Source organism: Strix aluco, chromosome 16 (assembly GCF_031877795.1).
Source record: "Strix aluco isolate bStrAlu1 chromosome 16, bStrAlu1.hap1, whole genome shotgun sequence".
NCBI lineage: Eukaryota > Metazoa > Chordata > Aves > Strigiformes > Strigidae > Strix > Strix aluco.
This window is the reverse complement of record NC_133946.1, coordinates 21490013-21512839: the sequence shown is the minus strand read 5'-3', so window position 1 is coordinate 21512839 and position 22827 is coordinate 21490013. Positions and strand designations below refer to the sequence as shown.

The following is a 22827-nucleotide window of genomic DNA, read 5'->3' as shown; positions in this document are numbered from 1 at the left end:
AAGGCACTGGATTTTGGCTCTTTCTGAAAGCAAAGCAGGTTCCTTGCTATGTTCTAGGGCATTTGCATGACATTGTATTGGGAAAACTATTGCTTAAATCATCAGTTGGCTTCCTATCCTAGTTTACTTCATATTATGTTGGTTCGTTAACAGTTGGCTTTTTCTCCTACCAGAGTTTCTAAAAGATTCAACACATCAACACTGCAACGGCTCCAAATTACACTTCCTAGTAGGCAGCTTGGTTTCCTTTGACACAGAGCGACCGCGCACCGCTGTCAGTCCGTGCTGGTGGGATTCCTCCCAGAAGGAACTGGCTGTGTCGGCGTGTGTGCGTGGCCCTGGTGCTGTATGTGGTGTGCACTTCACAGCAGCTGTGCTGTAGTTTATGCCTGAGATCTGTGAATCTCGTGAGATTTTCTATAGAGTTAGTCTGGGTTTAATTCATATCATAGTCTGAGCTCTTTCAGCTGCTTTATACTAATTTCACCCAGAAAACAAGGTAACATAACGTGAATCCACCCGATACTGCAGCAACAGGGACAGGTTTATAGTTGAAATCAGCATTACAAAAAGACTTCCAGGCACATTTTGTACAGACTTCCTGGTCATGTCAGTGTGTACATGGATCAGACCTGCTGCCGTGCAGATCGCTGCTCCCACTCTCCATTTGTGCAGTGCTTTGGAAGCCGCTGCATTTTTTTGCTGTTAGAAAGTCGTGAGTGTCGTGGTTCACCCAATCGGTATTTCAGAACTGTTGAACAATGTCACTGAGCTCTGGGGGAATTGAGTGGATGTTTGAGCAGTCGCCTCCCCCAAAACTGCAGAACCTGTAGCAGGTGAATTGCTGTGGCAACAAAGGAAAAACATTCTGTCTGGTGTTATGTAAATCACTGGAGTCAGGAATAACCCTGACTGACTAAAGCCACAGCAAACACGGCCATTTACACCAACAGAGACAAGATTGATCCTCTAATCTTGCAGTCCATGTACTAAATTAAGATGAACCTTAAATGATGTAGCTAATGAGAAATATCACTTAAGTGTTTCTTTCAATTCTAAAAGAACAGTCAGTTGTATCTGCTTTATTGCTTGGTTTGCATCCTTTAACTTGCACTGTAAATTAAAAACTTTTTTAAAAATCTATTGAAATCCTTTTTTTTCCTCCTAGGATGCCGTCTGTTTGTCACTGTGTGCATTGTACATAAGTTCTCTACCACATGTTTGGCTGTTGCTCCAAAACAGAAAGTACATGCTGTGTGTTTCAGTTAAAAGAAGCCCTGTAGCAACACGTGAGTCACAGGCAGAGGCCAAGTGTGTCGTTATTCTGTGGGAACAGCAGTTGAGTCACCAACAGCTAAGGACAGTGGGCAATGGAACATGAAGTGTGTCGTGTCAGCTCACTGTCGGTGCAGTCTGGGCACACTTTGCCTTAGACAGTGCTGTGAAATTGCAGGGAAGTGGCTGATCTGTGGAGAAAGTAGAAGGTTGCCTAATGGCACGTAGCAATTTTAAGACCGATTTGATGCTTTTGCCATAATAACCCAAAGACTTCAGAAAACAGCTTTGGTGTTTAATTCTTTCCTTGCTTTGAGACAAACAGAAGTTTTTTCTGGGCTTCCAGCGCATTTTACTTTGAAACAAAAGAAATTCAAATCCAAAAGAGACTTAGTCTGGTATACTTTTCTTTCTTATGAAGTCTATCCCTTATGCAAACAGCTCGGGTGAGAAGCGTGTTCTATGAGAGTTGGGGCTTCAAAAATTACACTGGAGAAGTGGCAAATCTCCAAAACAATGTTTTGTACATGATCAGCCTCAAAAATACTGAGCTCAGGGTTCTGACTCTGTGCTGCAGCTGTTAAGCATCTTTCTGAACTCAGGCCTGCAGAGCCAGCATGCCTGGAGCAGGAGAAGGAAAGGTGCAGCACGGGCAGTTGCACAGAGCACGAAACTGGTGAGTTTGGAGAAAGAAGAGAGAGAAAGGTGGTCAACAAGTTGAAGGGGAAGAGTAGCAGAGTGCTTCTTTTGCAAGCTAAGAAGATGTGTTATTTGTGAACCGTGTGTATTATCTACAAATCTGGGAAAATATGGAAATTGAGGGGAAAAGTAGTGATATTATGTACTTTAACAGGTCACAAAAAGGTGGTTGAAAGTGCTGACAGAACATCTATTTTTAAAACCATGATTTTTAAAAATATTAATATTAGCATAGAGATTGGTGGAGCATGGAGCATGTTTATCTGCTTGCCACTTGTCTAAAGTAGCATACTCTAAAACCCAATAACATATTTCTCTCAAGTTTCTAACTGGTGTAAAAATGTATTTGAGCATGATTACAGTTTAAAACAGAAAACAAAACAACTGCAAGGTGCATTTTCTGTTCTGTTTAGGGGAAGCAGAAAGAAAAATAACCTCAGCCATGTTCCTTGCTGTTCTTCCACTGGAATATAGAATGCTATGGTGCAACAGTAGATAATTATGAAAGTGGCATTTGATAGTGCCACCTATTGCTAGAAAAGCAGAACTAAAATGAGTATCTTTTTATGTGCATGTCTAAATTCAGCAGAAAAATGAAGGGTACCTGTTCATCTTTTGATTATTGCAAGGTCATTTTAGCTATGGGGATATCAGTTTGACCTTGGTTCTATGGCTACATTTTTAAAAAGTTGATTTATCGTACAGTAGCATTGGAGATGGTGCAGTAGCCTCAGAGATCCAGAAAGCTGGCAACTATCGGCATGTGGTTGAATGCCAGTGGCTGTATTTTGGCTAAGCCTATTAAGCCTGATTATCCCTCCCCCCTCTCACTGATGACATTAAAGTTCATGTAATGCACTAGGAGACTGATCCTAATAGCCTAAAACTGCTTTAGATTTAGCGAAACACTGAAAATTAGTTTTCTGTAGTGTTTGAGCTTCATGTTAAATGTGAAGACAATAAAATATTTTCAACATGCACCCAAAAATTCTATGAAAAGTAACTTGCTAATGACGAAAATCCTTTGAAGACAAAGACTTAATGATCTGGATGCATCTTAATACTTTGTCTCCTTTATCAGGTCTTTCAGTTAGCAAGCATGAAACCTGATTTCTCCACCTGCCCTTTGAAAGATGATATCTGTTTTGTTATACAAGTCTAACTAATGATAATGGTAAGAAAGATGAAAGATTTATAGGGGCAGCCTGAGATCAGTTTTAAGTTTTAATTGTGGTTCTCAGCATTACAGATCCTTCTTACTACCTCAGTGCTGTTGTTCATCTCTACCAGAGAAACACCCTATCCTAAAAAAAATGCACATTTTTGGCTTGTAATCTTTAAGGGAAAGAAAACATGTCTCCTCTGCGTTGTTTTCCTCACGAAGCATCTGGATGGCAAGGTAAGAGCAGGAAAAGATGGAACAGCTCGGGAGTAATTTGTTCTTCCTCGGGTCCAGGCAGGTACCTCTCAGGAGTTTACTGCTGCTTCACAAAGCTAACATTCTTTGGCTGAAGCTGTCCTCTGTCCTCAAAGACAGACAAGTCTCCTGTTACCCCCGCTGAGCTCTGAAGAACTAGATTGCTGCAAAGCGCCAGGGAATCGGAGGAAGCAGCTCTCGAGTCTACAGGCATCTGTAGATTGAGAGAAGGTTCAGAAGGAGAAATAAAGGATGACCTACCCATCTGCTGACCAGAGAAATGATGTGGAGAAATCTGACCTCACCATCCTAGGTAAGTTCAGGGCTGAAATCTAATTTAGCCAAATGGAAAGTCTGGTTTTATTGACTTTTTAATTTATTTTTTTTCCCCTTCAAATGATATCTAACTTTCTTTTCTCCTAGTGCATCTTGGACCTGAATTTGAGGTCACTTGTGTTCTTTGTCCCTTTCTCCACTGATCCAGGATATACTTTCTCTTCCAAAACCTCTTTGAATGTTTGGGGGGTCTTTTCCCCTGTATATTTGGGTTTAGCCCCTCTGTCTTTGTCGTTCTGAATGCTGTGACAGCCAAAACCAGCCCAAACCCTTTAGCAACTACATTTTGCAGTATGGAGAAGAGGAAGGATGTAGCTGCCTAACGGTTTAGTTCCTGGATGGATTTTGTATGCTCTCTCTTCTTGAATCTCCATGCTGAATCTCTTCTGCAGTCTCTGTTCCATCACATTTAATCTTCTCTTTTGTGTTTGTAGCACTGGTCCACCTGTTTTGCTGTTCTCTTCTTCATTCACCTGCCTGTCATCTATCCACAGAATCAGAGCACCTGAGCAAAGCTAACGAGGTTTCGATTCTTGGCGCAAAGTTTAAATGCCCTTTATAATTTCCCCTAATGCAGATCCTGTTGATGTAAAAAGGAAAATCATTTTCAACAGTTAAATGATATATTGTTATAGGAGTCTGCCCTCTTCTAACGAAGTTTGATGTTTAGAAAAAGTTCCATACGAAATGTATGAGCAAAGGCACCTGGAATCGTGGCCAGCAGAGGGCACTTCAGCTTGAAAATGAGAATAGTGCTGAAAGCTCTAGCCCAAACACCTTTAAACTGGCTGTCTTTGTTTAAAAACGGAATAATTTTTTTTTAAAATGTTAATGAGAATCATTTAGACAAGGGGTCTTTGCATTGTGATTGGTGTTTTGTTGGCACTGTCTTCTACAAACTATGTATCTGCGGCCAAACACCCTTGTACCATGGAAGAATCTGGAAACGGAAGGAGAAAAAACACTCCCCATATAGTTTCAGGTGTGACTTTACTGAAGGAAATTATACCTTCTGTGTGGCCTTGTATCACCTAAAATTGAACGCAATAGCGTATGTTAAAGCCATCCTTTGAAAACTTTTTCCCCAAAGTGGGTGCTTCTGATTTCTTTTTAGTAGTGGTTTGATTCATTCTTTTAATTAAAAAACAGCTGGAATTGGAGAGCACTGCAACCAATTAATTGATTTTTGAGAATGGTGGTGTAAATGACAACAACAAACAGTAACTGATTTCCCCTTTCAATCCAGTGCTGATATTGTTATCTTGCAATACAATACTAACATGTTATTGTATCTGCCATTACTGCATTTAACAGTAGCTGACACATTTTATTAGGATAAGAAGGGCCTCCTGCACTTCCATTTGCCCTGGTGTAAATCAGAAGCCTTGAGTTGAAAAGATTTATTCTTCTGTAAGAACTTACTGGTGTAAATTAGGAAAGTCAAGCCTGACATGTGGTGATGTAGCAAACTATATTACAGGATACTTAGATTCTGTCTCCCACTGAACAGCAGGATTCCGTTTTATCCTTGCTGTCGAATGCAGAATCACTTTTCCATTCATGAATTGAGGCTGAGCAGAGCGCTCTCAGTAGTGGCTGCTCCTCTGTTACTCCACACACAGAAGATATTAGGACACCTGTTCACCCTTGTAAGGCAAACAACAAACAAACCACAAAACTTTCCTGTAAACAAATTGGTCTGTGATTAGTGGAATTAATGAAGCTTCACTGCCTGTAGATTTCTGTCCTTCATCCCTGATCCCCTCAGCAACCCTCCCACCAAAATGTAGGGTGTTTGGGACACTTTGTAGAACAGAGTGTCTGCTATCTGTAATGGAAGAAAACAAATCTACTAAAATCATGAAGGGACAAAAAGCAGCCATGTACTCTGTGGAGGTTTTTTAATCTGCTCTTTGCTGAAGGGGATTAGCATCGCACAATGCCTTTTTTTTTGTTCTGTGGATTGATTCTATGTCTCTAAGCCATATCATCTTGTGGGTCTAAATGAATAAGGTAATACAGAGTTCGTTGCACTGACGATATTCTGGGATTGGGTTAATAGTCTGGGAAGGGTGAAAATATAACTTGATTTGACCACAGTGTCAGGATTCTGAGGACCACAACAAGAAGACTACCGTGATTCACAGCTCTTTACATTAAATGGTCAAAATACCAGTGTGTTTTGATCAGATCTGAAGAGAACGAGCCCTACAGCAGCGATCACCTTCCCTTCCCCTGCCCGGGCAGTTTGGAGGAAATGCTTCCCCTCCCAAGGCCACTCCTGCCTGTGAAAGGAGAGGGAACAATTCCCATGGCAGGCACCTGGCTATTTATCACTGTGTCAGAAATCAAGCTGTTTCAAGACGTTTAGATGTTGTTTCCTGTTGTCATCTCTAGTGATAAAGTATCGTATATTGTTATCACTCTTTGCACTTTTGACGAGCTCTGTCTTACTATCCTTTACAAGTCATGTCTACTGATGACTTCTCTTTTGCTAGTATGTTTATAGCGATGTTCAGTGTCTGCACTACTCATAGCTAAGCCTGGCTAAGAAAAGGCCCTAGTTTTGCATAATCTCAGCCCTGGAATCTTTCAGATCAGTGAGGTGAAACCTAATTTGTGACCCTGAGTAGGTGGACTGGACTTTGCATCCTGGCTTTAAGTTGTGAGGAACGCAGGGCTTGGGAAGTTGTGTCGTTCTAAGCTTGGTTTTTGTGTGTACAGACTTCTGGGACACGGCTGGGCAGGAGAGGTTCCAGAGCACCCATGCACCTATTACCATAAGGGTCCTGCTTGTGTCACGGTAAGGGTAGTGTCACAGCTGTGATCTGGGGGAGTTTGACAAATAACAGTCCCAGCTGACACTTCTCCTGTATAGTGCTTTTTATGATTACTCTGCCTTGTATTTCTTGTCTCTTCCAGTGATATCTTCTTTCAGTATATCCAGTATATCTTCTTTCAACATCTCAGGATTCTGACCTGGCTGAGAAGGAATGTCATACATCTGTTAGGTCCAGATGAGTTCTTGAGTCTTAGTCTTTCAGGGCTGTATTTTGCCAGATGAATAGCTGGGTCCTCTACTGACCTTGCATGCTGTCTTACAGGTTCTTTTCTTTGTTTTGCTAGCAATTAAAAATACTGATTTGATCCATTTAAATTTTATTCAAGCGATGTCCTTCCAACTCTGTCCTTACCCCACTGCCCATTTCCCCCAGCAAGAACTCAAAAGCTGATTGGAGCAGTACCTAGATAAAAATTGCAGGATGTCTTGATGGAAAAGGAGCATAACCTGTTATGTGGCTCCCCTCCCCCATACAGTCAGTAACTGCCTTTGTATTGGTAATTCGGCCTGCAGGGTTCTGTGGTACTTCTCTGGGCTACAGTGTCTAAACAGACCTGCTGGCAAAGCTGTTCACCTTCCTCTGCGGATCACTGGATGATTCCCTCCTCTCAGGAACGACAGCTAGGCACTCATTATTGTTGTCATCTGGGTTGTGGTCTGTCTCCTGCATGCTGTCAGAGTGCATAATGCTTTCTGCTCAGCATCAGCGAGAGAACACATACCCTCAGGACCAGCCTCCTGCTGTTCTCCATCAGTACAGTGTCAGACATGGGCTTCCTTGCTGGCATTCATGGTAGAAATCATGGCAGCTATGACGAGGTGTGTCCACCTGAAGAAGGTGTCTGGGCTCCCACTGCAGTCTAGGGAAGTTCATTTGGTTCAGGGGTGTGGTTTGGGGCATGATAGATCTTGCCTAATAAAAGCCTTTCCTGTAGGATGTGTCAAGCCAGCCTTGAATGCACGGATCGCACGGACTGTGCCGGAGGACTGAGGCATATGGATGTGGTGTTACAGCCGTATTGTAGACAGAACCTGTGTGTAGGTGAATTCTTAGTGTTCTATGTGTGAGTGGACACTGCTCAGGAGAGTCCTGTGCCTTGTCTTTGTTTGCTGTGTTCCACCCAGACTAGGAAATGAAGAGGCCCAGTCTGCAGAACAGTTAATCCAGCTTCTCCCAAAGAGGTAGGGAGCGGCTGCCTGGGCAGGGCTCACGGGCCAGCGTCTGGAGTGTGAACTACTTCAGCTGTGGCTTCTGTGGGAACAGGGGGATCATCTGGACTCATCCTCCTGTGCCAGCATACAGGCTGGCTGGCTATCAAAACTTTGAGCTGTTACTGCATGCTGCTTCAAGGCAAAGCTTGCCAGGAGAGCTAAGCCACTCTTGGGCCTGCAGGGAAGGGTCCTGCCCAGATGCTTTAATGGTACCTACTGGAGAAAACAAGCACCAAATCACTTTTTTTATAAAGCTTTGAGCTTGCATCCTTCCTGCCCTTTTGTTAGCAGGCAGCCCAGTGACTGTCCAGTGCCAGTCCAGCTGCCAGCCCTCCCCATTGCTTCCACAGCCCAGGCACTGCTGCCTCTCTGTCCACACCATCGTCTCTGCTGCAGAGTTTCATTGGGCCCCCTTCCCCGTTCTGTTACAGAGCAGCCAGATCCAGCAGACTTCTGAACACGGGGGATTTCTCCTTTCAGGTCCACGAGAGCTGAACCCGGTGGACTCTCACACCCCGGAGGCTTCTCCTGTCCCAGTCTGATGGATGTGGCTGCTGCTGTTCCCACGTTCTGCTGCGTCCAAAGAGCGCGTAAACAAACACACACACAGAGTTACCGTTAATGTGAACGGCAAAACAGATTGACACAGGCAGAGCGATGCCTTTACCAGCGCCCATGTACTCGTAACCACCGCTTACATAAACATGAGCACAGGCCAGTCCTTTTCTGCCTTTCCAGATGATCAGGATTGGATGTTTACTAGCAAAACATAAACACACCTTCACTCCCTCGATTCATAAGCACAGCACGTGCAGAGATTCCTCAACTAACGGTATGGAAATTAAGTCCATGTAATATCCATGGCTGGATGTCAAGCTCCTTACCCAGTCATCGGGGCAAACCGTGGGTCTTTCCAGATCTGTGTCTCCTGTGTCACAAGAGAGTCCAGTTTCAAGTTCACTGGTGCATTGTGCACACGCACACACACACGCACACACACACGCACACACACACGCACACACACACAAGAGTCCCACCAGTAGCCGGCGTAAGACACTTTGCGTTTCCAACTGCTGTCCCCAAGACCTTTCACCCCCCTCTTCCACCACACCCTCACCCTCCCCTCTGACCAGCCCTTCGGAGTGACTCTTTCCCTTTGTGCCCGACCTGGCTGCCTGCAGCCTCATTTTGCAGGTGCCGGGCATGGAATCCTTGCCTTGCACAGGAGACTGAATTGGACTGCAGCATGGTGAAAACCAGCAACTTTATTTCAACAACTGGAATGCTCAACTGGAGCGTTTGTGTGTGTGGGCAGGACCGAGCAGCCTTTGACACTGAGGCTGCCTTTGGATCAGCAGGCAGTGCCCCAGCAGATGGTCGCGGTGCGCTGCAGCTTGAGCTGGGTCCTGCTCATGCTGCTGCTGGAGCCTCTTTCCCCCACAGGCCCTGCAGGAGCTCCTGCAGCAGCTTAAAGAATTCCGCCAGCTTCTGGCGTGGAAATGGACAGGGCGTAGAGCTGCCCGCTTGCGTTATTGGCCTCAGCTTCTGAAAGGGTGTTGATGTGAAGACTGGCTGTGGCGTTGGAGGAGCCGTTGCTGCTGGGTGCAGCCCCATCTGTACCAGGATCCAGTCATAAAAGTGCTGAGTGGAGGTGTAGACTCCAGGCTGTTTTGCTCTTGCGCAGCCTTTCCCCCAGCTGGTCACCCCAACAAGCCAGAAGTGGTCAGCATTCTTATCTTTGCAGACAAGAGGACCACCGCTGTCACCCTGCAGCAGAGGAGAGAGGGAGGGTTCAGGTGGTGTCGGGTGGCCACTGGCAGCACTAGGGCTGGCTCCCTGGCTCTCTGCCAGCACCTGCCAGGGCTGCATCCGCTGCACAGAGAGGCTCTGCTCAGTGCTGAGGCCTGCAGCACCTTGTCAGGGAGAGGGTAGTAAGCCTGTGGGGTAGGGCTCTCTCGCATCTCTGCACAGCGATGCTGGTTGTGTGCAAGAGGGATGTTTTGGGATTGGGATCTGGACCTCAGGGCTGCCAGGAGCGCTGGATGGGCTTTCTGGGCAGAGTCCCGGGACAAGTGGGACCCTGGGCAAGGGCCTGCAGCTGGGGAAGGGGAGGTGAGCCCCGCCAGCGGTGGGGACCCAGTGGTGGGAGGGCGACTTGCCAGGCAAAGGCCGTGCCGGGGTGTGTCTGGGCGGCTGTACCGGGGCTGCCTGTGCCGCTGGGCGCTGCCTTGTCGCAGGCTCCTACCTGGCAGGTGTCGATGCCGCCCTGCGGGTAGCCAGCACACAGGTTGTGGGGGTGGACGGCCCCTGCGTACCACCGGCTGCTGTTGCAGAGGCGGACGTTGATGAGGTGAACCTTGGCCTCCTGCAGGACATCCGTTGATCCTGCGGCTGTGAGCACAGAAAGGAATTAACACCCAGCAGCTCGTTGCCAGGTCTCCTGCCCTGTCTGGGTGAGCCCTTCCCTGGGGCTTGGCTTTGCACCGGCGTTGCCCTTCTGTCTGGCCATGGGCCCTGGGCCAGGCCCATCTCTCTATGGGCACACGACCCCGCAGCCGCACTCTGGCTCTCAGCCCTGCTGTCAGGAAGCCAAGCCCACCTCCCCCGTGTGCCGAGCTCGCACTCGGGAAACGAGCACTTTTGGGAACTCACCTCTCGCCGTCGTGGACCCCCAGCCACTAACGTAGCAGGTCGTCAGCTTGGACACTCGCAGGGAGGCGTCGGGCACGCAGGCGAGCTGTACGTAGTAGCTGCACTGGACAGGCTGGTCCAACTCCAGCAGCGCAATATCGTTCTCCTCCGAGATACTACTGTAGTGTTCGTGAACCAGAAGCCGTTTAATGTTGCGCACTTGGGCCTCCGGGCCCAGATGAGTCAACTGGGTGGCCCCGATCACCACGCGCCACATGGTGATGTGCCTGGAAGGCAGATGGGGAGAGGGCTCAGAGGGAGAGGAGCCACATGCTGCAGCAGCCCAGCAGTTCCCTGCCCCCTGCTTCACATGGGGGAGAGGAAAGCACACTACGGAAGCTGCGACTGCCCCTGCATGCCTTGGGCTCATGGCGTGTCGAGCTGGAGGCTGTAGGAAGCCGTGGCAGGAGCCCAGCCCTCTCCTGAGCAGCCTCTCAGCGGGGCTCTGCAGTGCCCAGGCACTGGGTGTACCACAAGAAAAGGGGACGGGAGTAGCACATGATGCTGCGGACGGGGCACCTGCGAGTGCTGGGGGGATATCCCCGTTCCTGGCCCTCCTTACCTGGCCTTGATGAAGCAGTGGGCTGCTGTGAGGACCCACTGCGGGCTGATGAGGGACCCTCCGCATATGTGCCCCGTGCCTGCTGCGTAGGGATCCTGGATGCTCACGATCCAGGGCCAGGCCCCTGGCTGGGCGTCTGTGCCCCCCACGACGCGCGAGGTGCCAGAGTGAACAGCCATGGGCCGCAGCCCGCAGGTCCTGTAACCAGAAACTCATCACCGTCCTGCTCTATGGCTTACTGCTGTCCCGGCTGAAGGTCAGCCGTCTGCCCTCCCCACGAGGCGCTGCATGGACAGTGAGGCCACGGAGCCCCGTGGGGTGGGTGGGCGGCCGCCCCCGTTTCTGCTTTAGCCCCGCAGGCGAGTTGTGCCAGCAGCCCGGGTGCTGCGAGGAGCCGAGGCTCCCGCATGAGGCTGAGGAAGCCGTGGTGTGGCCACGGGGGACAAGCAGGCACCCTCCAGGGAACCCCATCAGGTTGCCAAGCTCCCTCCCAGAGCCTCGGCCACTTACCCACAGCTGTCCCAGGCGCCGTGCGCAGGCCAGCACAGGGCCAGCAGGATGAGGAGCGGGAGCAAACGCATCGCTGCCAGCGGCATGTGCCAGCTGCCAGAACCGAGGGCTTGTCACCACCAGTGCAGCAGCTGACAGAGTGCCCACAGGGCTCGCGGTGCCGGTGGTGCCCTTGGCAACGGGGCTGATGTCACAGTGTCGCTGGTTCCGGGGGCTGGGCACGGTGGTCTCTAGGGGCGGGGGGGGAAAACATGGGGGTTTCCAAGCAGGAGGGGAGGCAGAAGCTGGGATCGGACACCCCCGACAGACCCCGCTGAATGCTCGGCTTGCGGGACGGGGTGTGCAGGCCCTGTGGCAGGCAGCAGCGTCGGCCCCCAGCACCGCCTGCCAATGGCGAGCAGGAAAAAACCCAGTGTGGCACCACAGCCTCTTCGGGGAGTTCACTGCCCCCTGCTCTCTGCAGCCCTTTGCCACCAGGTCCTTCCCAACAAACATACACCAGAGAACGTGACTACTACAGGCAGTACGCACTTTTGGGTGTTGCAGAGCCGATCTGGTTACAGCCGCGGCAGGCAAGCAGTGATGTGCGAGTGCAATAAACCGAGCAGACCCAAGCAGTGTCAACTTTCCGGCACAGATGCAGCACTGTCCACACTGGCCATGTCAGCCCCAGCAACCCCCTCTGGCAGGCTTCCTGTCCTTGCTGTCTGTGCGCTCTATTGCTGTTCTGGGCCAGCATTGACAAGGGCGGTTGTGGCACCTGGTACACGTGGCCGACAACAGGCAACTGCAAGCCCTAAACAGAGAAGGCTGCTCCTGCTCTCAGCCCCACATGCCATTCTCCATGGCTTTGGTCAATCCTGGATCGGCCTCAGCTTGTCAGTCTCCCTTCTGCAGCTGTATGGCGGAGCCGTGCTCACATGCGGCCGTGCAGGGCAGTCACGGGAGAGAAGCAGGAGCCAGCCACCTGCGTTGCCTTTGCCGAGCAGGGCTGGGTCCCTGGAGGCCATGGCTTGAAGAGTGGCAGCCTCAAAGCTCACGAAAGCTGTGGGAGCTCCCTGCTGGCATCCTGGCTTGTGTGGATAGACATAAGGCACACAGCTGAGTGCCCAGCCTGGTCCCTAGGATGCCAGGGCAGGCTCCGTCTGAAAGTGGAACAGCTGCTCTCAGGGCCCTTGAGGTGTAGCACGGCTTCAGAGGCACCAGGGCTGGGCCCCAAACTGGACTCAAGGCCGCTTCGGTTTCTGAAAGTTGGCCTGAAGGTGGTGCCCCAGATCTGCTCAGAGCAGGCAGAAGACGGCCTGAGAGAAGGCATCTTGTCTTCCGTGGATACTCTGCTCTTCCAGCACCAGATTTGGCAGGTGGCTAAGGGGGAATGATGTGGGAGATGGCCGCAGTTCACAGATAATTGAAGGAAGAGATGGGGTCATTTTAGGGAGAGGAATCTGGCAGGGACAGCAGTACCCAGGAAACAGCATGAGGAATGCCATGGAAGGCCAAGGTGACCTCACTAACAGCACCTGAAACACCAAATGTGTTCACAGATGGAGCAAACCTGGGAGCAAGGGGGAAAAACAACCAGGGGTGGGTCCCTTGTGTGAGAGGAGATAAGGGCGGAGAAAGGGAGGAGTTGGGGAAGATGAGGGGGATGTATAAGCACAGAAAATGGAGAGAAGGGGGGATCAAGGAGCTACTCACACGTGAGTTCCAAATCCTTTTCTGCGTGGCCCCACTCTGTACCCGGGGGGGGTGGTTCCAGAGGCCTGGCTGCTAGCGATGGCAGAAGGGAACACAGGTCAGAGGGACCCGTCAGTTGGAAACACCCCGTGTCTAGGGCCAGCTACGGGTGGCAGTGCTGCGTGCGTGTGCCATTCCCTGCTGAACTTGAAGCTGGCCTAGCTCCCGAGCAAGAGGAGAGAGAGACCCTTTCAGTCCTGTGGATGGCGTGTGCTTGCAGCCCCCCTGACTGATCAGCCCCAGCACCCCTGACAGACCTTACAAGAGGACCAGGCCTGCCAACCGCCGGCCACATTTCCACCTCCCGGAGTCATGAAGGACCTGGACGTGCTCAAGCATGCACACCCTGAGCTGCTTCCCACCTAGACGTGTCCGTTCTGCACTGGCTGCACAAGGTCCTGCCTCTGAAGCTGCCAGGACCGTCCATCCCAACCCCCTCTTGCTGCGCTCCTGGCCCCTGGCACGTGATGGTGCTGCAGCTCCCAGCTCTGTTCCCACCCAGGGCTGCACCACACACCTCCAGCTGAGCTGGCATCTCTGGGCACTGGGGCACGCCCTTTGCTTCTTCTGGACCATGGTTTGAAGGGAGCTGTTCTGGCTCTGGAGATGATGCTGTGTCACGGTCCCACCCTGACCAAGTCCGGGTTTCTGTCAAGAGGCCTCAGCTTGGACACCCAGCACCGAGCCCAGGCTGCACTGAGCTGCCCTCCAAGCAGGGCTGGTCATCTCCCCAGCCCACAGCTGGCTGCCCCAGCGCCCCGTTAGCCAGAGGGGTCACTGGGACAGAGCTGCAGGGTAGCTCTAGGGCTGAGCTGGGTTAGCTGGGGGTGGGGGGGGTCTGGTGGGCTTGGGACAGGGTTCCAGTGTGGAGCAACTGAAGGGGATGGAGCGGCAAGAGGCTGGGAGCAGTGGCAGCAGGAGGCTGAGGAGTGCTGTCCATGGGAGTGTGTGTGTTGGTCTGCAGTCAGGGAGTGTGTGTGTGTGTGTGTGTGTGTGTGTGTGTGTGTTGGTGTGCAGTCAGGGTGTGCGTGTGTGTTTGTTGTCCCAAAACTGGGTTCTTTCACCTGGTGCGCAATCACCCCATCAACATGCTGATTGTTGCTTCCAGACAATTTTCGTTAGTATCGGCTCATGGGGCAGGGGCTGCATTAACCCCCCACCTCCCACTGCACAAATGACCGCTGGCAGAGGCGCTGTGAAACAAACACTGAAACTTTAATGAATTAAGAAAGAGTTAGAGATACGGGAGAGGGCTGGGGCTGGAGCGGGCGGGTGCAGGCTGCGTGTGGCGCGGATCCGGCTCCACGCCTTCTCTGTCCGCCTGTCAGAAGCGGTCGGGGGGGCGGGCGGCACTCTGTCCCGTGGCGTCCCTCAGGGTTCTGGCTCGCTTGGCGGGCACGTTGTTGCCATCGGGTGCTCTCCGCTTGCTGCTGCCCACCTGCTGCCTGCTGCTGCCCGTCACCACGCCGTCGCTGTCTGACTTTGCCTCCCGTGGGGTTTTTGAGTGTTTTCCCACCCGTCGCACCACCATCTTCCTCCTCTTGGGTGGGATGTTGTCCCGCAGGGAGGTCTCTTGTGCCTTGGCACTCCTGGCCGGTGCGGGGCGCTTGGCCCACTTGCCTCCCGGCCGGCCCGATCCGGGCACCCCCCGGCAGTTGACACCCAAGGGCAGCAGCAGGCGGGTCAGAACCACCCAGGGCTGCCTCCGCAGCACCTTCTCCGTCAGCCGGGCTGTGCGGGGCAGGTGACGCTGGGCGGGATGCGAGGGGCTGGGCAGAGGGCTCTCCTCAGGACCCTTCAGCGGATTCTCCAGGGGCAGGCGGGTAAGAACCACCCGGGGCTGCTTCCACAGCGCCTCCTCCATCAGCCAGGCCGTGCGGGGCGGGTGACGCCGGGAGGGATGTAAGGGGCTGGGCAGGGGACTCAGCTGCGGGATCCCCTGTGTGCTCAGCAGGGGACTGTCTGGAAGAGCCTTTAGGGGACCCTTCCAGGGACTCTCCACAGGACTGTCCTCTGAGCTCTCCTCTGAGCTCTCCTCTGAGCTCTCCAGAGGAGTCTCCGCAGAGCTCTCCTCGGATGTCTCTGAGGGACTCAGTGGCAGCCAGGTGGGCAGTTCTGCCTCCATCCTGCCCTGCTGCCCTGTGGGGTCCTGCAAGGGGGAGGCTGGCACCCCCCAGAAGGGGTCGGTGTCCCCCAGCATTGCCGCTGCCAGGCGGTCCTTGGGCCAGTCGCCCTGCGCCCCGTACCCCAAGAAGTCGGGGGCTTCATTGGAGGGGGTGGTGCTGGCGAGGCTGTCGCAGACATCAGGGAAGATGAATTCACCTTCTATCAGCATCACCGCTGCCGCTTCCTCGATATTGCAGCTGCCCTCTGCCCTGTACTCCGAGAGGTGGGGGAGCTCGTTAAGGGAAGTGGTCAGGTTGTAGACATCAGGAACATTGGGGACGGTGTCCTCGCCATCCCCCAGCCCTGCTGCCACGGCTCGCTCCTTGGGGCAGCCACCCCCCGCCACGTACCTGCAGAGGTCAGGGAGCTTCTCAAGGACCTCAGCAGGCAAGATGGGGACATTGGCGGTTGAGATGGTGTCCCCACTGTCCCCTAAACACGCCACCACCGCTTGGTCCTGGGGGCAGTCACCGTCCACCACGTACACAGAGTGGTCGGGGAGCTCATCAAGGCATGCGGTGTTGGTGAGGCTGTTGGGGAAATCAGGGACGTCAGGGACAGTGTCCTCACTGTTCCCCACCCCCACCACCACCCGCTTCCACTTACCTGGAGAGGTCGGGGAGCTCACTGAGGAGGGCCGTCAAGTCTGGGACATCGGGGACAGTGTCCTCGCTGTCCCCCAGCCTTGCCACCGCCGCCTGCTCCTTGGGGCTGCTGCCCTCCAACACGTAGGCAGAGAGGTAGGGGATCTGCTGGAAGAAGGCCGTCACGTTGGGGCTGTCGGGGACATCGGGGACAGTGTCCTTGCTGTCCGCGGTGTTGAGCCAGGCGAGGAAATGGCTGGCAGTGGTGTCCTCTGCCTGCTCAGGAGAGGCCTCCGCGAAGGCATCTGGCCCCTGCTCGAGCAGGTCCGTGGGCTTCAGCTGCACCAGCTGCCCCGGGGCCTCCATGGGCCCTGGCCCCCGCTGCCAGACGCTGGCCCGGGGCAGCTGGTAGGTGATGGGGGGCAGCTGGGCAGGCTCAGAGGCCGCCGGCAGCTCCAGGACAGAGCGCAGCATGTCTGCAGTGACCATGGGCAGTGCGGCTGCAGCACTGACGCTCTGACACCCTGTCGTCGGGTGGTTTGTATCTGCCCCATTATGACATCAGCCCTAACGACACCCCGTAACCTGGGGCCGGCTGTGAGCCGCTCCGCAGGCAATGGGGTCCTGGACACTCCAGCCCCTCACTCCATGGCTGCCCTCAGCCTTTGCTTACCCACAGCCCAGATGTCACTGGGCCCTGTACCTACACCCTGTTGATGGCTGCTCTGAGCAAAAACAGCCTTGTGACTCCCCTGCAACTTTTCAGTGTTATCTGGCCTGGTGTAAAGCTCCCCAGATGTAGGCACCAACTGCCCTGGTACCAGCTCACGCAGGAGGAAGCTGAGGCACAGGCTGGCTAATGCCAGTGATGAAGCCACAACTACTCTGTCCCTGCCGTATCTGCTGCCAGTTTGGAGGGGTGGAAGGTGTCGCTCAGGGCCAAGGAGAGGAGAGCGGGGGGACAGGGAGCCCCGTGCTGACTCCTCACTGGCTTCACTCCTGGCCAGCTGCTTTTCCTCTGTGCCGGGACGGAGAGCACAGTGGGGGCTGGAGGGCGTTGGTCCCCCAGGAGCTGCGCGGGATCCCGGGGTGTTGCTGAATGATGACCAGCGCCTGCTGCGGGTTGGCAGTGGGAGCCGCTGTGCTGATTCCCCGCGGCGAGCCTGTGCTGGGGTCGGTGTGACACACGCGGGTCGTGTTTGGGAAGAGCTGGCGCTGGGGACACAGGAGAGCTGCCTTTGGGAGAGCCTTTTTCTGTTTCTGGGCTGCAACACTGGCGTTTTATTGTCTCTGCTGATGTCCTCGATAACAGTTGTGTTATCACTGAGGATGGAGAAGGCGGCAGGTGCTGTTTTGTGAGGCACCGCTGCTTGGCGCTGTGTTGTTCGTCCCTGTCACCCGTCATCAGGAGGTTGTACCGGCTCCTGTGAACCAGTACAAATTACACGGTTGTTTTGTTGTTTGGGCTACTGGCCTCATTGTCTCTCCAACCTGCTGTCATCATGGAAAAGAAAAAATACGTTACTACAGTGTATTAAAACCTAGAAAAAAACCCTTCTCATCTTTTGATAATACTTTTTTCCTAGTTCTCTTGGGGGGCTTGTGTTTTGCGTAATGGCACTGATTTATTTAGATATATATTTATATATTAATGTATTTATATATTCACATGTTATTGTTCCAGATTATGTCCTTTAACAAACATCGGCAATTTTCTCACTGGGAATTCTCCACATAAATTTTCCCAGTGAACCCTCCAGCCATTCGTATACAGACCCGTGTTCAAGCTTTAATAAGTTTCTATTTATTCTGCTTAAAAACAAACATCTCCAGACAGAAGAGACTGACGGGCACACGAAAGACCACTTTGATCTCCTTCCCCAGCCAGCACAGCTCTATGAACTGGAGCGTGCTGAACTCATGTTGTGGGAAGCCTGGGAAAGGTACTTTCCAAAATGCTGCTGTCTGTGAGAACACTCCTTGTGAATGTCTTGGTGAGAGGAGGATGGTGATAAATATCATCAGTCTCTGTCGCTGGTGCTGGGAGCAATCGATAGCTGCGCTCGGTGGAAGCTGGTTGCCGATGTGCCTACAAGCCGTGGTAGGTGGGGCACTCACAAGGCAAACCAAGCAGAACACGTCTGCCTGTTAAGCTGATATGAAATGCGTATCCTGTCAGTCTTGTGAAGTCACACAGATCTGTCTGCTCTTTGGAAAGCGAGTCACTGATTAGAGACAGGGGCCAGGACCTGCAGGGGTCCAGATCCAGTACTGGAGCAAGTGGAAACCACAAACCATTCAGAAATTTTAAGAGCATGTTGTGATCATCACTATGCACACACTGACTTATACTGACTTTTTTTTTTGGTACTTGGAAATAAAATACAATCTTTTAAAAGGAAAAAAAAAAGTCTCTTACTGAAAGCTGTTAACTTTTCCATCTTGAAAATATTCTCCTCCTTTTTTTCTTCTTAGTCATCATTTCTCCTTCCTCGGGCTTGTCTTAGCCACTCTCTCCCTCCCACTTTCTTTCTCTCTTGGTGACTGACAGGTTTCAGGAATGAGCTTCCGAGGAGTCTGAAAGAAAAAAATCTCTTCCAGATTGGCTATTTTTCGATTAACTCCTAGAAATATATCTTGCAGGCAGTTCAGAAGACTGGCCATAAAATACGCACTCCTTCCCCTCTGGGTTCCCCTTTCAGCTGCAGTTCCAGGCAGTGATAATCAGCAGCTGTCAGTGAACCTCAGTCAGCATCACGTTCGTGAGGGTCCATGCTCAGGACTGATTTCTGCAGCACAAGTTCACCCCTGCCAAAAGCAGATGTTCTTAACAAACACACCCCTTTCTTCCATTCTGCCATCACTTGGGGTTTTTTGTGGTTTTTTTGTTGTTGTTGGTTTTTTTTTCCTTAAGAGCATGTCAGTTTCCTTCTTGGTTCAAACCCTCTCTTAAAGTGACCTGAGTAACCCACCCTCTGCTTTCACAGCCAGTGGTGGGATTCCAGCGTCTTTTCTCTCGGCATCATCCCCACAGCAGCTCTGTTTGTCTCCCACAACATGTTCCTTTCTAAGAGCTCAACTCAGTCTGCAGCAACAGCCTTAAAATATACCTCCTTATCTTCCCTTATCCATTCCCCACCCCTTCCTTCCCTCCATCCGATCAGCAGAATAACTCCAATATTAAAGATAAGCCTGTTTCTTTTAACTCATCATTTCTGTCCAAGTTAGATAAAGATTATAGGCTTTCTATTCCTATTTCTAAGCTTTACCTTTAAACTACTATTTCAGCACCTTTTTGCATGTTCTGGGGATCCAGTTTCTCTTATGTTTCCTGTTCTTCTGTCCTAAAGTCCAGTATAAGATCAAACATTCAAAGGTACCAAATAGCTCCCAATTCTTCCAGATTTACGTCACAGTAATAGAGATCTGGACTCAAAGCCCCAGGGTGATGTTTGTGCCACTGATGATGTTGTTCTACACACATACTATAGTGTCCCTGATAAAGAACACATCTCTGATTTACACCATGGCCTCTCACCTCAGAGTTAGCTTTTTCTTCCGCAGACCCATAAAACGCACATCAGGATAAAATAAAGGTTAAGGCTGACATCAAAGCGAGCTGCACCGCAGCAGCTTCAGACCCGGCAGTTTCTGATTGTTCCACTTTTGCAGGAGATCAGTGGCCAAGTGAGAGGCAGGACCCTCCGACGGCACTGCAGCCCAGGCAGGGGCTCAGGAGTCGCGGAGCAGCACACACCAGAGGCAACTCAAGACACAGCCACAGTTTTTGGTGTATTTTGAAACTAAACTCAACAGAGCAGAAAACACTCAGCTTGATACACCTCAGACCAAATACTTCTTCATCGTTCTTCGTGTATACCCTGTGCAGAACTGATCCCAGCACAGCACTTCACCTTTAGAAGAACTTGTCTAATGATCACAGCAAGGAACAAGGAGCTGAGATCCCTGCCTTGTGGTCCTAGCTCTGCTTGAAATTATTCCACAAACACACACAAAAAATAAAAAAGATAACCAAAAGTTTGGAAAGCCTGCTGGCAGGGCACTCCACTGCCTGCCAGAGCGTGGTGTCACTTACGCCAGCTAGCACTCTGTTCTGTTTTACACGCCCTGGTTTATTTATTTGCTTAGTAAGAAGAATCTGTTTGTGCTTCAACACTTAAACTTGCTGGTTTGAGCAAAACTACCAGCTGGCCACTCTCCTGGGGGAACGAGACCACCACCTTCTGTGGGTGAGAGGGGCCAGTCTGTGTTTGCAGCTCACACCTGGGGTGTTGATCAGGACGGAGAGCTGGATGCTTCACCCCACAGGAGCTTCCCTTTATGGTGGAGCTTGAGCACAGGGACAGAACCCTTTTGGGTGAGTCCTCGACACAGGTGCTCAAAACTAACCATTAGTAATGAACAAACTGAACTGAAACATGGGCTGTTCTACTGTCACCAGCTTCACACTCCCAGCACTGTACAAAAGCTACAGTTTAAGCACCTGCTCTTTATCTGACATAAGCACATACCTTTATCTGATCCATCCCAACAGCCATTAGAGTATGTGAATGCTCTATAATTTCATTAGTCTGGGTTCCTTCACAGATGTTTAATTTGAAGTATTTGTGCTGTATCCTGATGATCTCAAGAGTAAATCGTGCAGCATTGCACTGACTTTTTGGTGACAACCATCCAACAGGCCGGTAAAAAAAAAAAAAAGAAAGAAAAATCAGAAGGTAACAGGCTGTGGTTGCTGCTTTTTAAAGTTTTTCTATAGGCAGGATTTCAGGCACATAACTTCTACCCATTTTAATGGCCTTACATAACAAAAACCCTTTTCACATTTTTCTGCTAATACTTAAAGCACTGTAATGTATTTGTGTCCCTGTTTGTCGATGCAGCAAATACCCCCTAACATATGTTTGGGGGTCTGAAGGACAAGAGGAAACAATTTCTCTTGTGGTGCTTTTTGTGGCTGCTGCCTCCAGCCGTCCTTCAAGCGTCTCTCTGCAGAGATGTCTCAGCTATTCACAGCGGAGCTGCTGAGTGGCCAGTTTGCAATCCAGTGTGCAGAAGAAACCCTCACTTGGTACAGGTCTACCTCAACGTAAACTCCAGACTGTGAGTAGCTGCCACCTGGAGAGATGACACCACCCTAGTAGGGACCTCTGCCTGAGAAATCACTATTGATCAGAGATTAAGTCATCCCTGCTTAGCAGCCACAGTCCTCTGGGTCTCAGTTGTTATTTAAAGTTAACTTACTTGCTTATTAACATTGATTACAATGATCTTCAAGAAGGACAGGATGACGTTCAGCAGCAGAATCCACAATTCTTGCAGCTTTCACGCTCTGCAGGAAACACTAGAAATTGTTCAGCCTGTTACCCGACAGCGGGTTGGTGCCCGGTGTGCAATAACCCCCCTGAACACGCTCAGCAGAGGTGCTGTGTTTAGTCAGGCCTGGGTGCTGGGTGGACTTTTTTACAAATCAAACACCCCAACAGCAGGTTTTTGTGTTTCTTTTATACACAAAAGGCAGAGGTTAGTGCTTTTCCTAACATGCCTATTAGATACTGATTGGTTAGTGATTAACATAAATTAGAATACAGCTTACATAATACTGCTACTCCTACGCATGCTCAGGGGAAGGGTCTTAACCTGGGCAGGGGGTGTGGTTTTAGTATTATAATGAAGGCAGTTCACTTTCAGGACACTCAAAAGTTAGTTTCATTGCCAAGTTAATTAATCCATTAGCCATTTTGCCAGGTTGTCAAATAACTGATCCTCAGCACAATCCCAGACACTCTCTTTATGGTCCAGGGTGTTCTATGGATTTTCTAGGGTTTGGAGATCGAAGTCTATCCTTGATGAATTTTTTATGGCTAATCAGAGTCATCTTGACCATGATTCAAAGTCTCACTTGACCAAGCCCCAAAGCCTCGCAGCTGTCCCCACATGTGTGGTAACTCTGGCTGCTGGCACAATTATTAACCACGACAGCTAACCCAGCCTCACTCGTGTATATGGATGTTTGTGTTATGTAATCAATGAATATGTATATCCACACTCCAGAAGTTTCTGGTAAAATGTGCTGTTGGGGTGCAAGCTTTGTGGAGAAATCCCCTTGCACCCCAGTGCCGGAGTAAACATACCTGCTGTATAACTCTCTCTGAGTTGTAGAGTCTGTTTCCGCGAATCAGATCAAACAGAAATTCTGGGGTAAAACTGGGGGATTTGTGGTCAAACATCGATCTGGGGACCAAGGGCCATTTTGGGGTGAAAAGGGGGGGTTTGGGATCAGGGGGACTCACCCCACAGCATCCAGGTGAGGGTGGCCCTGGTGATGGTGGAGGTGCCGTCCCCCACCCCCACGGCGTCCCAGCACTGGTACTGGAGTTAGTCGGGGCTGACACTCTCGGGGTACCCCTGGAGCAGCAGCACCCGTGGTGGTGGTGGGGGTACCCCTGGGACTCCCAGGAATCCCAAATCCCCCCTGCAACCCACCCAAACTGCATTTTCCACCCCCAGGTCCCTGCAAAACACCCTCAGCACCCCCCACCCCCCACCCCCCCACCTCCTTAGTGCCTCTCAGATCCTATTGGCCCCCCAGTTCTCCATTTTACCACCAAAGACCCCAAATATCTTCCCGGGACCCTACCAGCCCACCCCCAGAACTCCCCTAAGCCCCATTAGCGCCCCCAGGAGATCTCCAGGACCCCAAGATCCCCCACAAGATCCCCCCCAGGACTCCAGTAGCCCCCACTGGACCCTTCTTGCACCCCATTACTGTCCC

The 22827-nt window shown here is 51.2% G+C and overlaps 1 protein-coding gene across 1 annotated transcript; it reads right to left on the bottom strand.

The window, feature by feature from the left end:
- Positions 1 to 9191: 9191 nt before the first annotated feature.
- On the bottom strand, positions 9192 to 13620 carry LOC141930692 (acrosin-like). Its single transcript, XM_074841896.1, has 7 exons — positions 13544 to 13620; positions 13009 to 13099; positions 11681 to 11745; positions 11035 to 11232; positions 10434 to 10699; positions 10027 to 10172; positions 9192 to 9548 (listed from the first exon to the last, which is right to left on the bottom strand). The coding sequence occupies exons 1-7, from the start codon at positions 13618 to 13620 to the stop codon at positions 9192 to 9194; spliced, it is 1200 nt and encodes a 399-aa protein (XP_074697997.1).
- Between the last annotated feature and the right edge of the window lie 9207 nt (positions 13621 to 22827).